General features: G+C 44.1%; 1 protein-coding gene across 25 annotated transcripts in view; it reads right to left on the bottom strand.

The window, feature by feature from the left end:
- Positions 1-24,064, bottom strand: part of NRXN3 (neurexin 3) — a 704,846-nt gene that overhangs the window by 341,427 nt on the left and 339,355 nt on the right. For 5 of the 25 annotated variants that reach the window (XM_058025824.1, XM_058025825.1, XM_058025831.1 and 2 more), the window contains exon 1: positions 11,484-11,977. The exons of the other annotated variants lie outside the window; for them this stretch is intronic. In XM_058025824.1, the coding sequence (XP_057881807.1) occupies positions 11,484-11,727 (244 nt within the window). In that variant the 5' untranslated portion in view covers positions 11,728-11,977. Of the gene's footprint in view, positions 1-11,483; positions 11,978-24,064 lie in introns of those variants that run through there. 25 annotated transcript variants of the gene reach the window in all.

Below are 24,064 nucleotides of genomic sequence, written 5' to 3'. Positions count from 1 at the left end.
CTACAAAACTATAGACTATAAGACTCCAAATGATTTTCTAATAGTACACTCTTGTCCATGAATTTATAGAGCCTAGGTTTGCATGGCAGGATCCTAAAACTTGCCCACAAATTCTTTTGGAATGATTGCACTGTTTTCCTGTTTTTTTTTTTTTTTTGGAATGATTGCACTGTGATCTATGCAAAGACATGCAAAGCAAGGGTGAAGTAAAACAGCAAAGAAAACAGAAAACTCTTTTACAAGACTCACCCATTACAATTTTTTTTGTTTGAGGACCATGTAGATAAGAATAATCAATTATTTTTAATCCTTATTTATAAACTATTTATTTTACAAATAATTAGAAATCATTAGCACTGCAGTATAAAATGATGACATTGCAATATTACAATACATCAGGGACTTTGTTGCCATATTTTAAGCTTCTTGACTAACTAGGACCTCTGTAAACATGGTCAAGTTCAACTACACAAACGCCAGGGATTGAATCATGTTCTCTAGTAGGTGCCCTTGAAACCAGGAATCCAAATAGGTTATAGAAAAGGGTTGATGTAGAATGGTTGCTCAGGCAGTGAAATTGGGATAAAAGAAAGAGCTCCTGCAGATATGACTGCTTTGTCTCTACATGGTATTTAGAGGGAAATACTCTCCACACACAGCCCCTAGCCCTTTCCTGATCCTGAACTCATCTCCCTTATGGATGAACTAAGCATCACCCCAAACCTTGGCAGAAATCTAAAAACCAGACACTGCTTCTGAAGAGAAGCAAGTTTGCCCAAGGAGAAATCCTGCACGTATCCCAATGTACACATGGAGGGGTGCCCTGGCAAAAATGCCTACTATTCAAGCACTGCATTTGAACAAACTGCTCCTCTTAGAGTCTTGTGCAGCAGAGGAGCACAGACAGGGCAAGCACACACCCAGAGGCACCACTGCTGACTGCCATACAGCCCTGCCTTCACCTGGGCCTGTCCTAGTGACCTTCTTAGCAACTCAAATAAAGCACTGCACAGCTCTCCTCTTGCCAAGCAGCAGCAGAATCCACCCTTTCTCCCTCCACAAAAAAAAAATGTGCCTTAAGTCTTTAGACTGACAGACATTAGGTTAAATTTATTAATGTCTTGTTCTAGATATTGATAAGACAACTTGAAAAACACATGGTGGGAGAAAAAAAAAAGAAAGCTGAATGGGTGATTCCATCATCACAGTAACTGGACTTCTGAAACATATAGAATACTCCAAAGTCTAGATTCAGGGTCAAAAAAGTGTGTGGCTAAAAGGGCACTGTAAATTGAACACCAGCAGCTCAGGGCTCTGCTGGACAAGATGCACATCCCACAGCCTTCTTCAGAGCACTTGAAACTCCAGCTCAGATGAAGAGCCAACAGGGCAACCCCTTTGCTGAGCTCTGATACTGCTCGTTCCTGTCCTGTTTATTTGGTGTATTTTTTCCTCTAGCTTCAAATTGCCTGTCTCTTTTCTTGAGTATAACTTGGGTCTTTAATGGCTCTTCTAATGCTTCCCTCCTTTACTTCTGATTAAAGAGAAAGAAAGAATGGGAACGAATTTACACTTCAACTTAATTTCCATCTTCCTCCTCTTTTCTCCTTCCCCTCCTCTGTCCCTTGATTGCTGAAATAACCTCAATAATTTTGTTCATGATTTTTGATAAAATGAATTGATTGAACAGTTGCAGACAAAATCTAACTTGTGACAGAAGCAGAAGACAGCCACCAAGGACAATGAAAGTAGAGGTTAGGGTATACAGTCAGGTTTTGGGTCACTGGTCTAAAAAATCCCCTCACATTTCTAAAACCAGCAAAGAGAAATGCATGTCCACAATGCTCCTTGAAGCAGTAAGTGAAACCATCTCCAGCAGTAGGAGCTTCTCTCACAAAGAAAGGACTGAAACAAAACACTGCATCTAACCACACAGCCCTGGCATTTCCCATGCTTCTGACAATGTATTCTTAGGATGAGAATCAGTATTTCTCTGCAGAACTGGCTCTCTAAAAACAGGCACCTATGCTTCTCAGGACTTCTTCTAAGGAGAGTACCAGAGCCATGCCACTGTGATGTTCCTTAAACTCCAAGGACCAGATATGCTGGCTGAAGGTTGAAGATATCTTTCCAGAACATTGCGGGGGAAAAGTAACAACACAGTTCTTCTCCTTTCATATGTGTTATGTCAGGATCTAACGAGATTTTAAAAAATCATGTTAGTTTTGCACTACAGCACAGAGAAACAGAATCACCTGGCAATGTATGATTCACCATCCAGTATATCAAGGTAAGCCAGGAGCAGAGCTAGGGAACATGTTTGGAGGTTCTTATCTTCAGTTCTGCTCCATGCTGTTGCTGAGGAAAAACCTCTTCAGCACTGCTCATTAACAGCTGGAATATGGCTTCAATGACATCAATGAACAAATTTCACACCAAGGAATGCACAAAGGGCTCAGGTTTCAATCGTTTTTCAAACAGTTATCAAGTATTAATTAGACCAGTAGGGGAGGCTGCTCATTTTGCCAGTGTATATTTCCTAATGACTGAGCCAGGAAAAGTAGCCAAGTATATGGCTTGTTAAGTAGAAATTAACCTGCCTGAAATAACAAGTACCTGAATTGAAATAAGCTTTGATACACACCACTGGCAGAATTTGCCACCCTGCCATCTGAGCAGAATTTGCCACGTTGATATTTTGGTTACAAGATATATTCTTTTGATGTGAAGCAAATACACCTCAATTCTGAAGGACAGGCACCCACATCACCTTATTCTGTTCCAGCCTACTGCAATCCTGACATGATCATAGTCCTGGTGTCAGAAAAATAAGTTACAAGGCAAATGGATGTTTGTAGGGCACAGACACTTTTTGTCTCCAGATACTCCATGAAAAAAAAAAAGTTTTAAAATAAGATAGTAAGAATTCTCTGCTCTGCTTCTCTTCTTCAAGCCTCTATAAGGTGCTGAATACATTTCTCAAGGAAAATTAATTTCTTTGTCTTTTCCTTGCCTCTAATGAACTGCCTCTGAATGCATGAGGGCACAGGAAAGAGAGCAGGCTCCATGGTGAGATAATAAAAAGTGAAAAGGCATTCAAAGCCATCAGTATCTTCCAAACTTACACTGACAGAAATATGCTGGACTGTAGACAGGGGAGCAAGATCAGGGAAACTTAGAATAGCTTTGGCATTCACTACTAAGCTACAAAGAAAAGATGACATTGGGGGAGCAGAGGTCATGCTACAGAGAGGTTACACAAGCACATGACTAGATGTAGGCCACGTAAACTGAGGATCACTCTAGGTCCTATCCAGGCCACCATCATTCCTAAACACTGTACTCAGTGAACATCAGTGAATGACAAACTCTCCTGTGAAAGCACAGAACATCACCACGATCAGTAGCATAAGCAGAATATGAGAAAAGCTGAGATGAGCTACCATTAGAAAAGTAAATCAAGAAAAAATAAAGGAAAGAGAAAAATGTCAGGTTTCAACCCACTGTTTCCACTTTCATTTCATCAGATACTAAAACATCAACAGTGCTTGTAAGTAAGCAAACATGCCTATATGACTGCAAGCTCCAAGAGTCCTTGGAGTGGAACGGTCCCACATGATCTTCCTATCTCATGAAATTACAAAAACTGAAGGTTTTAATGCAATAAACACAGGAATTCCTATGTGTTAAATCAGACAGTGCAAATCTTTCCGGAGTAGAAGCCAAGTAGAGACATTGGGAGAACACATTTTCTATGTGTAGTCCAGTCAATGTAACACCCAAATAAAATTAATCAGGTCCCTCTTTATTCCTTTTCTTTTTTCTATTTTTTTAAATTCTCTTATTCAGAAACACTTGAATTTCTTCAACAATTTCAGATCTATTGTATCTTTTATGTGTTCTCTCCCTTAACCATCCTGTATTTGACTTCCCAACACTACTCAGGGAATTTCCATACTCTGCTGCATGTCGCATGCTCATGGTTGAAGTCCTTACCAGAAGAGGAGGACGTCTGTGCACTGAAACATTGGTAGCTGAGACAGCAAACACACAGAACCAGCTGGACAGAAATATTTCCAGACGTTATCCCTGTAAAGTCTCCACTGGCTGGAGTTATTAAGCAAACCAGCTGGAGCAGGAGCAGCAGGCTTCTGTAACTGCAAGATCCAGCCATGACAGGAAGCCATGAAAACCAACACGGGGCAGTGCAGCAGATGAGCAAGGAAACAAAGAGTTCACCAACCATGTCCAGAAAGTCAGTTCTTGTCATGCAGCACAACTTTAAAGATTGAACTTTTTGAAAAAAATCCAAACTTCACCTCCCCGCCCCTTCCAATAATTTGATCTTCTTAATTTAGAGCAATAATCTTCCAATAATTTGATCTGGTTAATCCATATTAATAATCTTCCAGTAATTTGACCTGATTAATATGCTGAATTTATTCTAAATTCAAAATCAAGTTCCAAGGATAGCATAGAAACTGATTCCCTTTGAAGTTATTAAATGGAGCCTGCTGACTAAACTGATGGTACTCTCTTCCTGAGCCCTCTGGAAAACAAAGTCTTCCCTCACTCTTCACCACATGGTATTCACAGAATAAGTGAAGGATCTTTTTTTAGCAATATTTTTATGTCTTTCTGATTCATTCACCCTGTTCCTTGATCTTCTGCACACACAAGACCCTCTGTAGATTGTAAAATACTTCCCTCTCTTCTGCCCTCCAGCATCAAGAATGCAAGAAGATGAAAGATGCAAAACTAAAAGATGATAAAGTGAACTTTAGCACTGGATCAATTTAGTAATGTCCTTTATCAGCCTCACTATTCATGCTTTGCAACCACTATAGCTCACACTAACTTCATTTTCATCTTAATACACCATACAGAAAAGCAGCCTAAATATACATCCCCAGATATAAAGCGTATAATCTGTAAACTACAGGAACAGGCAGATCATTTCCATTAGTTTCTTATGGAGCAAAAACCACAATTTACACCCAAAGCATATAATTATATTCAAATTCTAAAAACAGTTTCGGAAGTACTTTAAATTCATAGTTTGGGGGAAAGTCACTCAGGGATGTAAGAAGTTGTTTTAATGTGCAAAAACAACACACACACAGAGAATGCAAGAGAAGTAACACTCAGGAGTGGTGAGAGAGCCATGGTGAATCACAGGTCCCTTGCTCCAGCAGCTCCCTGGAGTTTGACATAGCCAGCACTCTGCTAAAATGCTCGCCTGCCCCTTCAGAAACACCAGTGCTGGGATTTAGCACTAGAGCCTGTCCAGGCTTTAAAGCCAAAAGGGATAACACTGCTAGGATCTGTGTTCAGAATCTGAAGGTTTCTGGCTTGTCCTTCAAGAGGAGATACAAGCAGGCTGCTCTTTTAAGGTTCTCTGACATCTAAATCCCAAGAGGACTACTGGGGTTTCATTCATTTCTGCGGATCCCTGCCAGGGATCTCAAAGCACACAGATGCACCAGAACTGCTCGCCTCACCTAGATGAAAAAATGGTTTTCTCTTAATTTCACAGATGAGGAAAACAAGTCAGAAAGTAAAGTAATGTCTTGCCAAGGTCCTACAACAAATCAGATCCATCGGTCAACTGCACATCGTCTGGTGTGTCTTGGTGTACAGAGGTTACACATAAGACATGAAAACTTTTTTTTTTTCTTTTTTGCTAGTACAAATGACCTTCCACAGTTATCAAAGACCACCAGGACAGCAAGGGCAAAAACAAACAAGAAAACCAACCCACCAACCAACCCCCAAAATAAGGCAGCCAATCAGCACAGGACTGTCATCCTGAACAACTACACCGAGAGCTGGTGTTGTTAAGGCACAGCACATACATAGAAAAGAAAAAAACCAGAAGAATGGTCATCCTTTGCACTTCCCAGACAAAACTTCAAAACTACTCCTTGCACCAGGAAGCTCCAGCTCTTTATTTGGTTACCTCCTGTATGGGAAACCATGGGACTTCCCCATCACCAGCTGGAGACTATTATGTTCTTGTCAGTATTGCCACATAACATGACCTAGGTGCATTTTCCTCCTTCTAGTGAGATGTGTAAGGAATTTGGAGCTCCCAGCAGCACAGTATATAATAATCCAGTGGCTGTCATAATACTGTTCAAGCTCATATTTTCATGCCATGGCAAAAGAAGAGAAAGAAAAAGAAAACAAGAAAAACTACCCAGTATTATTAGGAAAAAAACTCATATATTTTTAAATGTAGAAACATTATAAAAGGTAACATTGTCATTCTGCATTATTGTGACTACATAGCTGATGTCACATAACCATATATTCTTTACAACATCAATACCTATACAAAGCATACAGCAGGATCTTTTGTCTGTCTTTGAAATGTAGTCACCTCTGCAGAAAAATGTGGCAGTTCCTTGAAAAGTCAGGGCTGTATTATCCAAAAGCAGAAACAATGAAAAAAAGAAACCTCTCTCCAGTCTAAATTGCAAAGGAAATACAAGGAGGAAGAAAGCCCTGATCTAATTCTGACTAGGACTAGCATTGTCCCTTTTGCAAAATGTGCTATGAGATACTGGGCAAGCACAACATTGCTTTTAGAGGCAGCTTTTTTACATGTCTTAAGAAACTATACCTTCAGCAGAATAGGTCTGAGCAACGTTTCAAAGAGTATAGAGACATTTATTAAATAAGACTAACAGGGTCCAACAACCATAAGATCATTGGGATCTCCTAAAAACAAGTACCAGGTGAACAGACTTTAACATTAGTTTTGGAGATCAATGCAAACTATCCCAAATTGAGAACAGTTAATACAGTGCACAGAATGAGAAGTCAAAGCACCTTATCAGAAATTATTTCACAGAAAAGCATGCAAAGGATAACTCAAATAGCAAGCTCATTTTGAGGAAACAGCCTTTGTACATACCAGATTTTTTCTGTATTCAACTACGGAAACTGTGCTTTCTCAGAAGAGCTACAGAGTCAGCACAGGGAGGGAAAAGCCCAGCTATGATCACTTTAAACTCCAAGTGAGTCAGTTTGGATGCTTTGATTTCTGGATAGCCAGCTTGAGATAATTTAAGAAGACTTTCTTTAAAAATAATTAATCATTGTTAACATCTCCTTGGAAAGGAATGTAAACATTCAGGCATACACAAGCACTAGTCTTTGCCAAAAAATTAGGCTTCATTGTTGATAGGAGAACAAAGGCAAGCCACAGAAAGTAGACAGACTACTAGCATTTCACCTTTGCAGAACTTAATTGCAACCCTAATTTCAGCTCTGAGTGAAGTTAATTTTGCTGGATCGCTGACTGCTTTGCACAGAGCGATTTTTTCCATTTTGTTAAAACTACCAATCTTGGCTCAAAATAATCTCCTGGTGAAGGAGGAATGGGAAAGGTCCTGCTTTGTACTGGAGAATGGGCAGTGCCAAGGATGGGGAATCTGTTTCCTCTCATAAGGAAAAGGCAGGATTGCAAGAACATACAATCTTGAGATGAGGAACAGGTCACACTGGATGAGCAGCAAGGACATATGTATTCTAAAAAAGGGTGCACTGCTAGAGCTGTGCGTGGCAATCTTTGACACTGCTTTGCAGAATACCTGCCTATCTTATGGAAACACTCTCTTGATTTGTCCAGGCATTCACTCTTGTTTGCTAATTTTAAAAAACACATAAGAGAAGGAAATGTTTCATATAATTAACAGAATGTCTAAGAATTGATTCAGGCCTGAGAGTTATACCCACAAGATCTGGTGATTGCTCACTACCAAGTCCTCACAACAGACTTACACTTTTTCCTAAGACTAGTGCAACAGCCCAGGCTAGCCTAGGCTCCACAAAGTGAAAATGAAGAGAAACTATCCTGTGCCCAGCACTGCTCCCACAGCTGCAGAGCAGTCCCTGCAGCCAGGGGCAACCAAGGCATCACACATCACCTCCGAGCACCTCTGCTCCACAGCCATTAAGGACAGCCAGAGAACAAACATCCAGAGGAGGAAAAGAGAAAGTAAATTAATTAATTCATCACTAAGACCAAACAGACACAAAATCCCTTCATTTTATCTGTCAACCAGAGGCACTCATTATTCATCAGCTGAGGCCACGAGGATTGGAAAGAAGGGCTGTGCAGTCACTGCTGCAGGCTCCGGTAAAGCAGCTGACCCAGCACGGCGCTGAACAGCCCAGGGGAGACAGGAGGATTCAGCACATGTGAACTTTCAATAAACACTGCCCCAACTTTGTTCCTCCCTCTGTTTCACAAGCCCCTAGTGAAACAAAAAGGCATCAAGGGTTTCCCTCCCTATTATTCAGGGATAAACATTCTGCTAGTCTAGGAAGGTCCTCACATGGAAAAAAGATTTGTTCTAACTTGCTGAAGTTCCCTGCCTGGCCAGGCTCACTCCTCAGCTGAGAAGGAGGTAAATCTGTTAGAAAGACTTTCTCCTTGAGAAGATGTGCTGTGCCAAGTTTTGCACTTGCAGGTTGCAGCCCAACTACCATAAAGCACCAGCTGGGTGATTTCAGAATTAACTCTTGTAACACCAGCACAGCAGTGACTGCCAGATCTGGGTCCGGTCCTGCTCAAGGTAAGCCACAAGAAGGTCTCCACTGATTTTAAAGGAGCACTAAGACACAGGCTCCAAACAAGTGCTCACTGCTCATGAGACATTTATTTTTCCTCTGTGCTAGATATTAATTTGCTTTTTCAAACAGATTGAAATCCACTGGGATGTAGGAGGAAAAAAGGAAAATATGTTTAAATACAAGACTGAGTCCCAGTGGTCAGCACTGTGGGGCTGGAAGACAACACAGCAGGGTGGCAATGATCCTGCTATGATTCCTTCCAAAACCAGTATTAATGTAGTCACTAAGCAGGGCAGCAATCAGAATGAATTTATTTCTCTAGAGAAAAAACAAATTATCAAAATCCCAGGAAACACAGGGAGTGCACAGCCTCTTTGGAATCTGACTCCTCAACGCTGTTACAGATCCAAGTTCCAAGGGTCTCTGTTGTGCAACAGTGAAAGAACACACAAAAATAAACCATGCATGTTTCCAAGACCAGCTGTCTTTGTGGTCTCTTCTTCCTCTCTCAATCTGCCCACCTCGTTCACCCTCTTATTCGTGGCCAAAGGAGGTTTTTATGATAGCTTTGCTACAAGGCATGATGAGGAAAGAAAAAAAAAATCCCACAAAAAACCAAACCACTAACATTGACTTATGCATTAACCTCAGCTCCCTGAATTCTCTATTTCCCTTGATTCCTTTCTGCAATGGGGACACCAAAAAAATGCCTGTTTCTCACTGAAGTTGATAACTGCTTTTGATCCTGACTCTTATAAATGAGGCTTTGCTTGACTTTCAGGGCAGATGGAAATGCCATCAAGGAGAAAAGAGCTATCATTTCTTGACCAGGAAACACACTGTAGACTCTCACACAGACTACTGCCTGACTTTAACAGCACAGCCAAACACTATCACACTATGACATCCTTCTCTCCTTTCTTCACAAGTGACCTACAAGCCAGACTTTGCTATCCTCTTTCATCACAGAACTAAGCTACAAAAGCTGGGGGGTTGAAAACCTTTTTGGGCAGTGACTGGCTGATCCCTCATATTTCTTGTTTTAGCACAACAGAGACTCTCTCACATGGTCCTCAAGCATTGCTACAAATAACAGGGCTCCTGCTGCTAGTGATTAATAACCCATAACTGAGTTTCACATGGGTGGTGCTTAACAGATGGTCTCAATGTCTGGCATGGCATTGAGTCCCTTCCCATGTGGGGCCTGAATGTTTCTCTTGCATTTTAGGATGGATTTGAACTTTGGAGCAGAAGTGGGAGTTTGATAGGCTGAAAGGATAGTGCCACTTGTGTCTGCAGAAACGGCTGAACACCTCCCACTCAACCTACTGCACCCAGTGCCACTTCAGTCCTGAGCCCTGGCCTCTGCAGCACGGTGCTGTTCTGCAGTGCCCTGGGCTCCCCCTCCCGCACTGCCACAGCGTCACGACCTACCTTGCAGAGCTCCCTCTCACCCTCTCCCAATGCCCTCCAGCAGCTCTGCCAGGGCACCTCCTGCTAGCACAGCCCTGCTCCGCTGGTGCTCAGCTGTGACCTGCAGCATCTGCCTCCTGGCTGTGTTCCTGGGCCCTTTCCCCCTCCAGCGCTCCTTGCCTCAGACCTGCAATACCAAGCCTCTTCCACAGCTCTGCCAACGTACCTAGAGATCTCACTGGAGCTCCATTCATTGCTGTGCCATTTGAACCCTTCAGACTGCTCTGCTGGTCATCTGAGCACTTATCTGTGCTCCAGGTTTCAATATCCTGGTAACCCTGACACAGCCCTGCCAGCATATCCCCATAGTCTCTGCTGCAGCCATGTCATGCGGCACCAACTGTGCCAGGGCTCTTCCTTCCTTCCTTCCCTTCCCTCTCCTTCAAAGCGTGCCTATGCTTCTTTTCTGATACTGGTTCTTCCTCTTCTTGCCCTGCACCAATGTGAATCTCTAGGTGAATACTCCTATGATGGAAGGCCAGACCTGACCCTGACCTGCAGCCCTGGAGGGAAAGGCCCAGGCCTTGGCCTGCCAGCCTCTCCCAGCTGATTTGACTGAAAACAGGAGCTAAGGGAAAAGGACAGCAGGCAGGAGAAGGTGGAGATGAGGGAAAGCCCCCATGCCTGACAGGCCTAGGCCAACTCCTGTCAGGGTAGGAAGACTTGAGGGAGCTGGTTAAGAGACTGTGTTCGTCCAGCCGCTGAGCATTGCTCAGCAATTCAGGGGCACGACGCTGGCCCTCTCACTCTCTCAGCATCTCTTTAGACACTCTCTTCCCCTTCTCCCTTGCTGCCAGAGTGAAAACCTACTCCCTATTATTTCCTGCCCCAGGGTTTCCCAGGAAGACAGTACCAGATACCAAGCAGGAAGCCAGGAGCAGGAACGAGACCTCGCCTTTTCCTTTGTACGCCCCTTCCCCTCCTCACCCAGGAACGCTGCGAGCGCGCAGGCAGGGGAGGAGCGGCGGCAATTCCCCAAGCTCCGGCTGGCCCTCCCGCAGCCGGCCGACCGGGAAACCAGGGTGGCCGGCGGGAGAGCTGCGCTGCTGCAATGACCATGGCAGCCGCTACAAGCCGGGGAGTTACTGCTTCCCCGTGGCAGGATCCCAGCGGGACAGCAGCGGATGCCCTTCCACCGTCCCGACCTGTTCGGCGCTGCCACGGAGCGACCCGAGCCCGTCCCGGCCCCCACCCTCCGTCCTGCTGGAGCACAGCGGCCCGGGAAGGCGCCTCTGGAAGGGTGCGTCCTCAGCCCTAGGCTCGGCTCGGGGGCAGGGGAGGAGTGGGAGGTTAATGGAGAGGGGGCAGAAATATGAGGGGCAAGGAGGACCCCCCTCCCCCGGAGACACAGCCATCGTCCCTGCTCCCCCTCTGCTGCTCCAACTGCTCTGCAAAAAGGTTAGAAAGAAACAAGAGCGGGAACCCACCGTGTCCTCCTCGGAGGGAGACAGGGGAGCGGTAGATAGAGATAGGCACAGAGTGGTGCTTGCTGCCGTGGAAGTGATGCTCATACTGAGCCTGAGAAACAGACGAGGAAGAGGAGGCAGAAGAAGCCACGTTAGAGGAACTCCACACAGAGCTGACGATACATCCCCAAAAGAGGGAGCACATCCACAGGGTCCAGGCGGGGCGGCGTCCCGGGAAAATGCTGGGGTCTATTCTCAGGTGCATGGTCAAGGCACAAGACACCTACAGACGGGCAGTCTGAATTCCAGCCAGGGAGAGAGAATAACGTTCATGATGCCAGGGGACCCATGCTAGCAGAAAAAAGAGTCGCTTCCGAGGCTCTAGGGGTGTGCGTGTGTGCTCAAGAAGAAAAGAGACTGTGTGTGCGAGAGAGCGAGTGCTAGCGGGGAAGGGGAGGGAGGGGGAAGGTTAGTAACCACACAGAGACGAATAAGACGCGCCGTTTCCCAGGGCTGGATCTACTGTGGCAGGAACCCCGCGGCCGTACCGAGCCTCCAGGAGTGCGCAGGAAAGCCGCACATGTCCGCACGAGGGTCCTGTTCAGGTTCCTCCAGGATCACGGGGTCCTTGAGGACTTTTCCCTGCATGCGATTCCTGTCTCTCACTTTGCTGAGAGGGACTATTAAAAACGAAAAAGAAGAAATAAGCCAGGGAACCCAGGTAAATTTTTGATTTTTTTTTTTTTAATCCCAATTCCGGGGGGTTTCTCTTGCTTCTCCACTAGCAAGTGTTGCAATGCAGAACTGCTAGGACACGCACACGCGCGTGCACACACACACACATAGCTATCTAGATTATCATCCTCCTTCCACCGAATCCAGGCGACCGAGGGCTCAAGCCGATTAACCCTGCGAGGCCGTAGAGCGCATCGCCAGGTCCTCCCGGGCGGGTTGGAGCGGGCTGGAGCGGCGCTGCGGGCGCGGAGCGAGCGGAGCCGGGGCTGGCTGCGGGCGGGCGGCCGGCGCCAAGTGCGGCCAACTCGGCGGCGCAGGTGAAGCGCAGCCGGGGCGGCCGGGGAAGCGGCTCCGCCAATGGGCGAGCCGCATGCAAATGTCCCGGCGCCGGCGAGCCAATGGGAGCGGCGGCAGCGCTGCGCAGAGGGACTGGCTGGCTCCGGGGAGAGGCGGGGCCGGGGCGCGGCACCGCCCCCGCCATTCATGCGCTCGTGCGGTCCCGCGCGCCCCCGGCCCCCGGGAACACCCGGCTCCGGAGCCGCCGCACGGGAACGGAGCCCGGCACCCAGCGGAGCCCCGAGCGGCCCCGGGCAAACGCGCCCGCCCCGTCCGTGCGGGGACGGGACCCCCTCCCGTGCCGCTGTCCCGCCGGGCCCCGAGGGCAGCCGGCGCGGGGAGCCCTCGGCCGCGGCGCGGGAATGGATGCGCTGAAGCGCTGAAGCGCCACCGTCCCGCCGCGCCGCCTGTCCCAGGGCTCGTCCTGCGGCCGCACCTGCTCAGGAGCAAACGAAGAACCAGGAACGATCGCGCTCTTTAAAACTCCCTGCGGCTCTTACCGATTTTTTTTTTTTTTTTTTTTTTTTTTAAGGCTCCTGCAACAATAGGTGTAGTCCAAGCAGGAGTATCTGCACTTAATCCTCGGAGAGTGAGGAATGCAACCGGAGTTTGCAGCCTATAAATTAATAAAAAAAATGCAGTACCTTTATCTAGTAATTTACTGCCTATCAATTTGCATGGCAAAAATCCCCAGCCACAGTGGGAAAGGCAAGCACCAGGAGTGAAGTGACTTACACACGATCACTCAGGGAGTCAATAAGGAGCTTTAGAAAAGGAGCCAGCCAGCCCCAGGACTCACCTTGCACTGCACTGCCTCCTTCCCTTTCATTTATTCATACAAACGAATAAATTGTTTATGACTGTAAGTTTTTTGTTTTCCCATCTAGAGCCGTGTTTGTAGGTGTGCAGGCATGCGCCTCTGAAAGCTGCTGTTTGACTCGACTATTCCCTAACACTGAGGTGCTCTGTTTTCTGTCATTGATCTCAATTTGGTACATGTCAGTAACTTGTAATGATCAGCCCGAGTTGCACACCTAATACTATTAGTTGAGTCTGATATGCTTGTAATTTATTTTCTAGTAATTTATAGTATAAGTGATCTAAATCAGGGGCTAAAGCATCCAGAAATGCTTTGCTGTTTTGCTGAGTTTAATCAGTGATTGTGAAAAGCAAGAATATTATCTTCACATTTATCTCCCATCTGCCACCTAAGAATCTCAGAGTGCTTTAAAATCTTTTATTAATGAAGCCATTCAACAGCTTTAGGTATTGCTTTGCCATTCTGTAGATAAGGAAACAGAGGCTCAGTCATGTTGAGCCAGTGAGTGACTGATAGACATGGGAACTGAACAGACACTGAGATTCTCCCTCCCAAGCACTACATGCTGTTATTATAAACTATTTGACTGATTTGGTGGCCATGTGCTGGCCTTAAAACGTGAATATCAGCTTTCCTGACAATGGGACACCCAGGTGGTGACAGGACTGAGTACCCTGCAGTGCAGGTGCCTCCTGGATGGCAAGTTTGCAGTGCCACACAGAGGGCACAGAGCAGTTTTATCTGTGCAAAACAACTTTTCCTGGCCTTGAGTTTTGTTGAGAAACTGAGGTTGCTGCCATACATGTGGTGGGATACCACATACATAAATATGTACTTGGGGGAAGGGGGGAATGTAACCTGTCATCACACCTTGAAGGGCTGCTGACCCATGAGTCAGCATCCTTGAATCCCTCATCACAGAAGTCCTAATTTTCACACAGTCCACAAACAAAGTACTCTGAATAATTTATTGTGTAGTTAAGCTGTAGGGAGCCTGATTTAGGGGAAGAGGGGAAGGACAGGTATTAAATACACATCACTGAGTAGCTGATTTGTAAAATAAAAGAAATCTGAGTGAGTTTCAGACCAGATAATTATAAGCAATGCAACAAAGATCTGCCTCCCATCATCTTACTTTCTGTTTTCTCTGGCTACAGCATTACAAAAAGGACAGAACGTGTCACACATTACAGGATCAGTCAAAGGGGCTACAGGTGCTACAGGTTTAAACACTGAGGACTCAGTGCTGCTTTTCCAGGAGGCGGGGGTGGAAAAATCATCACTTTGTGTGGAAAATATAAATGCTTTAGAAAGTGCAATTCTAGAGATAAGAGCAGGGGAACTGCATGGATACACTCCTTGCCCCTGTCCTGCAGCTATTTGCCCTGTTACTGAAAGAGAAGAAAACAGAAGAGGTTGTTTCTCTGACTAAACTGTGGTAGCATCCTTCAGCTTTTAATTCCCTTTTAACAGTCCAACAGGCCACATCCTCTTCTCCACACACAATCCTCTGTTCATGCTGCCCACTTACCTCTTGGGTTGCTGTGGGAGGCAGAGCCCTCAATGGCCAATAAATTACCAAGCTCAAAAACAAATCACTGCTCCTTTTCCTCATTCAGTCTGCCACCAATCCTTCCCCACATACAGAGGTACCAGCTTAGGTGCTGGTAGGATATACAAAGGTGAGCATCACTTCAGACTGCCCTGGCCAGAGACAGAAAATGCATGGACAGTCCATGAACAGGAGAAATAGAGTGGCTGTGTATTGGCCCTCTGGTGGGGATGTGATCTACATTCTGCCTACCAACCTTCCTTTGCTGGAAACCAGTGGTTAAACTGCCTTAGGCAAAAATGAGAAGGGCCAAGAAAACCAAACTCTAGGAGTACACCATAAAAATAAATAATGAAAAAAGGCAAAACCTGTGAAGCTAGCTATAAATACATCACAGGATTCTGGTGACACCATAAAGTACTGGAACTTCACTTTGCCTTGCTTTATGAGATGTCAGTGGATGTATTTACTGCCCTGTAGTTCACAGGTGACTAATTTATTTAGCAGTACCACTGCAGGAAAAGGGCACATTTCAATTGCAGTCTTCCTCTTGGGTGGCAAGGGGAAGTTTATAGTCAGAAGTGAGATTTCAACATTATTCCCATTAGATTTACTTCAGAAGAGGCTAGCTTTGTTGTATTCATATTAGTTTGTTTGATCTGGGTAAACATAGTCTTTCTAAATGCTCTTGTCCCTTCAGAACCAAGATGGAATCCCTTAAAAGATAATGGTTTCCATGATATGTTGTGCCCTACAAATATGTCTTTTTCCTACACAGCTGTTTATTTTACTAAAAGAGCAGAGGGCCACTATAATCTGCAGAAATGAGAAATAATAAAACAATTGTTTCTGAGTTTTAGAATCCCAGAAAGAGACCCAGTCATCTTCAAGCCCAGTAAGGGTTTGTACTCTGCCTTATTTAAAGGAGCAAGTACAACTTTCTCTATGTTTCCTATTAAATCTTAGCTGTTAAATATTTTGCTGCACTCAGAACTGAAAAATCAGTGCTGCTGTAAAATCACAGATATTTTAAACTGCATCCAATGGGGAAAGTTGATTAGCATTTATCAGGGCAGGGTGCCTGCCAGAGAGAGGACAGCTTTGCCTCCACCAGTAGAGGCTAACAAGGTACAGTGTTAGTCAGTGCTTTGGTATATAATAAGGTTAAGAGAATAAGGTCAGCTAGAACAGCCTGTCACCCAGAAGCTTTTGCCAGACTGAACTGCTTCTCTCAAGGTTCAAAACAGTTCCATTTTTTTTAATGTACTTTTACAAAAACAAGGAGGGTGAAAATATATCATACATATGATGTTAAAATACAGTTTTAAATAAACTAAACTAAAATAAACCAGAGGGAATTGCATGCTGCAGAGAGCTTAGGACTGGCATATAGACACCTTTGTCTTTAGCAAGCTATTTCAAATTCTGCTGACAACAGCAATGACCAAAAATCTGGTAAATTCCTCAGCACTGCTTGCAGAATTAACTGCTCTGAGACTAGTCCCTGGTGCCCCACTGTCCTTGTCATCACTGTCTCTCTGCAGGCAGCCTCAAGAGGCAGGACCCAGCAGCACCAAAAAATTATCAGTGTTTGCTCATCCAGAGCGAAAGGGGAGGGTTGCTCCAGGACAGGGCTGAGAGCAGGGCACACAGCTGCTGTTATGCAGTACTTTCCTTGTGTGCAGTACTTTTTTGCATACAACCAAGTTGCTGCAGTCTCTGTAGTTCTCAGCTTTATTCCGTATCTGGCAAAAAAAAAGAAAAAGGAGCAACCTTTTCTCAGGGCTTCTGTGCTTTCCTTTAAAAACCACTAAGTCCAGTTACCCGCAAAAGTTGAAGCATATGTCTTACATGTTACCAGTAACAAAGGTCAGGTATTCTCTTTTCTGCTCAGCTCCAAGGGACCACAGATTGCCAAAAGCAACTAATAATATAGAAGCTTTAGAGCCTAGTTTTGTTCTCATTTATGTCAGGGTGAATAAACTCAACACAGCCAGTAGATTGACATCAGTGAAGGGAAATCTCACCCTTGGTGTTCATTTGTGAGAAGAAAAATGCAAGTTGATTACAACCAGGTAGTCTAGGCTAGCAGTAAGTTAGCCAAAAGCGATGGTAACCACTGAGACACAATTTCAGTTCTATCAAACATCCAATTTAAGGGCCAAAAATCTCATAAAGTTCAGACTTTCTGACACACCCAGAGTCCTATGTTGGTGGAAATAAGCAAGAACAAGTGCATGGGCACACAAGTACAGCAACATGTCTCTTTTTGATAAACATTAATCAACTATAATTGGGAAAGAGGCAATGTCAGGATTTGCTAATGCAAATTGACAATAACATGTTAAAATTGCCTGTTTGCTGGCTAATGTGCAAAGGCTGATCCACTGTACTCAGCACTATGCAAACTAACACAAGCTGAGAGTCCCTTCCCTGGAGAGATTGCAGACTTGCTGGAAAGGCACGAGCCAACATATGTCAGAACAGCTTTATGAGCAAACAGTACCTTTTCTTGGCCAAAGTCTGCTAGTCTGCAAACCCATGAGAATGGAAGGCACTGGCAATAGTGCCTTGACACAGGAGTGTCTGTCCCATGCTTTCAGTCCTGAGCATGGGAGCTCTTCACTCCCTCATCCCTGGGAATTCTCCTTCACAGAAAGTGCTGCAGAGATACCCCTCACCACCCGCACAAAGCACCAGCAAGCATCCTCTCTCCCAAAGCTGCCTCAAAAATGAGGAAAAAATCCTTCTCACACCTCCGATCTCCAGCAAATCAGCAATTGTGAATGGGATTTGTGTTAAATAAAGGATGCTCAAGTTTAGTTTATTTCAATCATCATAAGGAGGTTCTGTTATTCAGGTACAAACCCTCTTCCCTTCTGTCTCACCAACACTTTAGTTCCTGCCTCTGGGGTACTTCATCAAAGTGGGCTAAGCAGGCTCTAGTCTGCTCTTCAGCCATGTGCTCACAGGCAGACTCTGATCTCACAAGAGACAACTGATCTTCTGCGGCTGCAGAGCTTTTTCCTCCAGGAAGGTTGGAACTGCATCTATCTCTTACTCTCAGTAAAAGCTGGGCTCAATGGCAGCTGCTCAAAGCTTGTCAGGCAGAGAAACAGAACCTGCTTGGACTTCTTGTATCCCTTTCAGCAATGTGACTTTTTATCAAAGGTTTGTTCAGGCTCAGAAAGATTCTAGAAACTAAAAGACTAGCCGAGTTTGAAAAAATCAGAGTTGCCCAGTGTTTGACCTTATATAATTACTAAATTACCAATGAAGAAAAAGAGCTTAACAGTTTAATTTTCTGATCTTTCTTTCACAGTATTCACACTTCTGCTACCTAAGTTTCACTAAGTGTATCAGTATAAAATGGTAGTGACCTGTAGAACTGGTTCCCATCATTCATAACAGCCCCCTCTTACACATCTGTGATTTACCCTGATTTTATGTTGAGCAAAACGCATCTCTAGCCTAACCCCTAGCAACTGATACTATAGATCCATATGGCTACTACGTTTATGGAAACAAAAAAATAGGTGTACCTTCTTATGTCTGGAATCCGTGTTGGAAAGTCTCAGGTGAAGGGGAACAGCCTGTTTCCAGGCTAGTGTGAGCCCTGCCTGGGATAACACACTGCTGTGATCCCCTGCCTTCAGTGACTCTCACAGCAGCAGGAGGTTAGATGCACCAGCACATCACAGATGTTGCCCACTGTAATTTTGTCTGTATCTATTCTGCAGATCTAGATCTGGAAGGTCTGCAAGCCGTGCCTTATACACTAGGGCAAATATTAATACTGCAGAGCTAACATCTATGTTACAAATTCTTAGTGTGGAACACTTAGCTGGGAAATTATTTTTAAGAGTTCTGAGTTCTAAAATTTAAATATCAGCTGAAATACTAAAGTAGAAAGGCATAGGGAATAGAGGGAGCTAAAATACCTGCTGAGATAAATAGGGAACTATTTTAATTTTACCCATGAAAGCAGAAAGAAGACTTATTTTTCCTTTTGCACTCAAAGAAATCTTGTCTGACACAGAAAGGAAAAGCTGGAAATACTGTTGCTCCTTTAAACTGACTTCTGTGCTAATGAAAAGTGAGTTCTCTAATATGCACTGTGCACAGGCTCCCCTCTGCTTCCCTTCTCTCTTCCATCTATCATTTTTGCCTGGCTTTTGCCTGTAATCACCTGTTCAACTCACAGCAATAACTTCCAGGTGACTGCTGTTTGCTGTGGTCATCCAGCCACCAAAAAAAAAAAAAAAAAAACCAAAAAAAAAAAAAAAAAAGAATTAAAAGCAAAGAAAGATATAGGGGGAAAACCTTTCAATGCTCTGAGTATCTCACCACCTGACAAAGAGCAAACTGATTCCAGCAGCCAAGCCTCCTTGCGTGGGAGCTGCTGGTAGGTGTAATTTCCTAAGATGTATACCTTGTCAGAATGCAGGAGATGAAAAGAAAAAGAAGGTCAGAGCAGCCAAAGCTAAAAATTTGAAGGACAAAAGAAGATGCTGTGGGGAACAACTCTTCTGCTTTTAACCCTGAAGGAGCCCGTTCTGCATGGTCTGTGTCAAATTACTTACCAGCTAGGTTGTAACAAACAAGAAGCTGTTAGATGGCCTTCCCCATGCCCAAAGGGGACAGCTGTTATTACAGGTGGTGCCTGTGCTACATGACCTGCACAGGGTAGTACAAGTATACAGTCCAATTGCTCTCAGCCACAGTGGAAATGAACTTTTCCCCTCCAGGTAACTAGGCTCATAACAGACCAGACAGACCTGAAGAGGTTATATTGTCTCTCTTTCCACCAATGCAGTATAAACTTTGCCTACAACACTCTTGCTGATGTCCCAAGTGTAATGATGAAGAATCAAATCTCTGGAAGCAATATATACCAGCAACTTGGTGAATATATTTTTTCCCCTCCTTCTCAAGATTTGCCATAGTCAAAGAAGTCATGTGTGACATGTATGAACTAGAAACGCATTATTCAGGATATAATTAATCTTAGCTTTCCTTCTGCCCAGGTATAAACATACTAAAATATTGCAACTAACAGCAGTAGATAATATATTGCAACACTCTGATAGTATATATAAGCATCTCACTAAGTATGTGAGCAACATGACCACCAAACAGGCAAACAAGACATAGTTATTTGCTCATAGGAGGCCTCCAGGCAACAAAAAGTTGCTACAAAGGACAAGATAAGCATAAGGGATGCAAACAGACAGGCATCCTGCTAACACACAAGAAGCATGTCTGGGGGAAAAAGAACAGAAGAAGCAGCACTGTTGGCAGTTGAAGATCCCATTTTTGTGAGATCAAAATAGCATTAAAGAATCAAGCACGTAAAGGGTAATTGGATATGGAAGATGACAAGCCAGCATCACTTCCAACTTCTCTCATCCTTCTCTACTTCTCACTTCTTCTGCAGCTAAAGCAATCAAGAACTGTAGCTGTCAGTGCAAAGTGTAGAGAATCAGCTCTGTGGCACTGTATAGTCACAGTTAAAATTTAGGACATAAATATTAAACAACAACAGTTCTGTAGTTTTATATATAAAGCAATAATTAATGATAACATTTGAGAATTAACCACTGGCATAAAGTGTGTTGCTACTCAATGAGTTTAGTTAAATTTTGGTTTAAAGTTCAAAACTGGCCTGATTTACTGGTGTTCTATATGTTCCCTTCCTAGCAATCTGTAATTCCCCAACATACAGTACACACACATTTTCAGTTGCATTATTGAGGTGTTATTTCTTCTCTGTCGTACAAGAAAGATTATTTCCTTCCTCTTTACAGATACTATTTGAAGACTTCTGCTATGTCCCTCCTCCCTAGACTAGGACATTTGCTTTATTGTTCCTTAGAAATCTATGGGGTTTAGACTCTGCTCATGATTGCTGGTTTCCTAGAGACTTTTTCAAAGTATCCACATTTTTCTTGAAGTGCAATGTCCCAGACTGGATGCAGTCCTTCAGATAAAGTCTTATGAGCACTGCATACACAACAATAATTATTTCATGTATCTTATTGATGATACTCCTTTTTACATTCCCTATAAGGTGTTTGCCCCTCTTGCACAGGAGAGCTCATATTAGCACCCTGCTAGCTACTCCCAGTTATATATTTTGTAACAAAATTATATACTTTTTAATGGAAAATACCACTAAGCCCTGGTCCAGAGGCTCCTAGGCCTTTTGCACTGAGATTTTTAAAAGCTTTTGCAACTTTCAGAAAGTGCAGCTTCGGTCACTGCAGTATTATGCTGAGATGAGTAGTTATACAGCATCAGCTACCTGTTCCCTGCTGATATATGTAATACTTCCAAGGACAGGCCCTGGCTTCAAGGCATGCAATGCACTCACACAAACAAATCAAAGAGATGGAAGCAGAATACACTCTGGGTCCATTTGCAGCAACTGATCAGGGACCTTACTGAGATACTTGGTCTCCAGCAGAGAGGTTCAACAAAAGCACAATAGTGAGAATAAGGAGCACGAACTGCTTTAAAAACATCTCTCTCTTTGTGATGCACCTCCCTCTCCTGTCACTCCCCAGGGTCTCAAACTCCACCCACACAAGCTTCCCCAGAACTGCAGGTCTCCTAAGGCCCCAGCAGTCTCCTTGACTTGTCATATCCTCCAACTCTCATGTAATTCAGAGTCTTCATAGTATTCACATGGGTGCAAAAAGCCAAGTTCCTCAAACTGAACACTTCCCTTTACCCAGCACCATAGTCTTTGAGCAAAATGGGAGGCAAGGCACCTCACACAACAAAATCCCACTGGAGCTGCAAACACTACCAGAGCAAGTACAGTTACCAGGAGTACAAGGACCTTAAGGACCAGGCAACCATACAAATTGGGATATGGAAACAAAGGGAAGGAGTAGCAAACTCCCTCAATGAGAGGCTGTATACAACAGATTAGGCATCAACTGCTACCAACATGGATGCACAATCTATTGGACAGAGCAAACAAAAAATCCAGCTACTCGTTGTAAAGGGCCAAGGAAAAAAATAAAATCAGCAATGCAGGGGTTACACTTAGATGCATACAAACACATGTGCATGCACAAGAGCCCACACATTTCTGCTCTGCTCTCTCCTCTGTAGCCTCTTTATCTCCTCCCCAGCCCATCAGCCCAGGACAGCTACAGAAGAAACAAAAAAGAAAAAAAAAGGAAAATAGCAAAGTGCCTGGCATAACCTGTAGAGGGAACTCACTTGAAGAACCACACTTCTTTACTTCTTCCATCTGAATTTTGAATTGGTCAGACAAAAGCCATCTGCACCCTGGACCAATATATCTCTTAACTAACCCCTTAAGTTGTAATTAGGTCTGCATAGTTTTAATTAGATGCCACATTTCACCCCCCCTTGCCATTTTATTAGTCACCTAAAGTGAGCACTCAGGATGGCAACACAGTCTGCCACTGACTCGTCCAGGGTACTGGCAGAAGTATGGTGGGTATATGAGGGTGAAAGAAATGTGAGTGGTCTTCAGGATGACTAACTGTGAATCATTTTGTTGCTGTCTTTATCTCTGCATTCTGATCTCCTCCTGCACAGAAATCTGAAGGTAGCTATTTTGTGACAGCCCAAGCTACCAAAAAAACCCCAAAGAGACAGAAAGCAGTATGTGATCAACAGAACAAGCAGATATACAGGTGCTCTGTATAACACATTTTCTTGCACTGAGACACTACTTACCCACTACCAGCCCCTACACTAGGTGTTATCACCAGAAATGTTGCAGCAGGCAGATAAAACAAGGGCATCTGATATTCCTGGTTACCTAAAAAATGCTTTTCTACAAGCAGCAGAACTGCAGAAATAGCTGATTAGGAAATGAGGCTTTATGATGATTCCCCTTTGTTGTGTTGTGTGTGCCCTCCCCTGTTCACCACAATGTCACCACATGACCTTTGGTTCCCCCTGCGTTCTCTCACACTCTCTCCTCTGATGTGCTCTGGTTTTTGTCCTATTGCCTTACTCCACTGTAACACCTTTCATTTCTTTTCCTTCTCATGTCTTGCTTTGGCTGAGAAGGGGTAGTCAGTGTGGATGCAGGTTCAGAGTTGCAAGCCTGCCAGCTAGTGGGCCAGCCCTTACACCTCAGCAGGGATGGGGAACAGGTTTTGGAGGAATTCAGTATCTCTGGGGCTTTAATGCTCCTGTCAAATGTGGTGGCTGCTGTCCAGGCAACCAAAGGGTGACGGTCAAACAGAGTGCTTGTAGAAGCATGGTTTCCCCATAAGAGCAGACAGAAATAACACTGCATTAAAACACTTGTACAGAATGGTCCAGAAGGAATCCTTCAAAACTGAGTAATTCTATTCCCCTTTGATCAAGCATTATTCTCCTCTAGAAATGGGAGATTTCATCTGATACTGGCAGCAGGACCTAGACCAGCTAGACCCCAAAAGGTAGGATGCTGCTCTTCCACACTGCAAGCATTGCTTCTGTATCAAAGCCAAACACTGAACAAAGCTTGCACTGGAAAGAGAAATCAATTATCTAATGAAGTTAGAGGAGAGAAGAAAATACTGCACAAGCGTAAATTTCAAAACCAGTAGAACAGCACATTTCCAACTTCTGTCAGGGAAATGGGTGGCCTCTGAGGGAAGCCCCAAGCTGTCTAATTATTTGTGGGCTCTTTGAAACCCTTTGACCCATCCCCAGAAAGAATGCTGAGCTGTAAAATACTTTTAACAAAATTTTCATCTAAGGAATAAAGCTGTAAAAAACTTCTGTTTTCAACAAAGGATGATCTAATAATTTGTGTTTTGTTTGTTTTTAGCTTTTTGGGGGTTTTTTGGTTTTTTTTCCCAGCAAGCTGTATTGCAGCAAATCACTCTCATTATTGAGTTTTCTCAGGCCACTAGTTACAGGCTGAAAATAATACATATCCAGATGTTTATACAGAGCTTATCATAGCTAAGGTTACATAAATCATGGTAAAATAGGGTTAAAATCACACTAGACAAAGCACTGAGACAACCAGGCAAAAATCCCACTCTATCCAAATGGGACAGCTGGCATTTAGCAGGTATTTTTACCACCATCCATCTTCATTTCTCTCCTTATCTCCCATATTTGTAATGGCCCATCCCACCCTGCACAGTAACACACACAGGCTCACCCACTCAC

This window comes from Melospiza georgiana, chromosome 6, assembly GCF_028018845.1.
Source record: "Melospiza georgiana isolate bMelGeo1 chromosome 6, bMelGeo1.pri, whole genome shotgun sequence".
NCBI lineage: Eukaryota > Metazoa > Chordata > Aves > Passeriformes > Passerellidae > Melospiza > Melospiza georgiana.
This window is presented reverse-complemented; position numbering and strand designations above follow the sequence as displayed.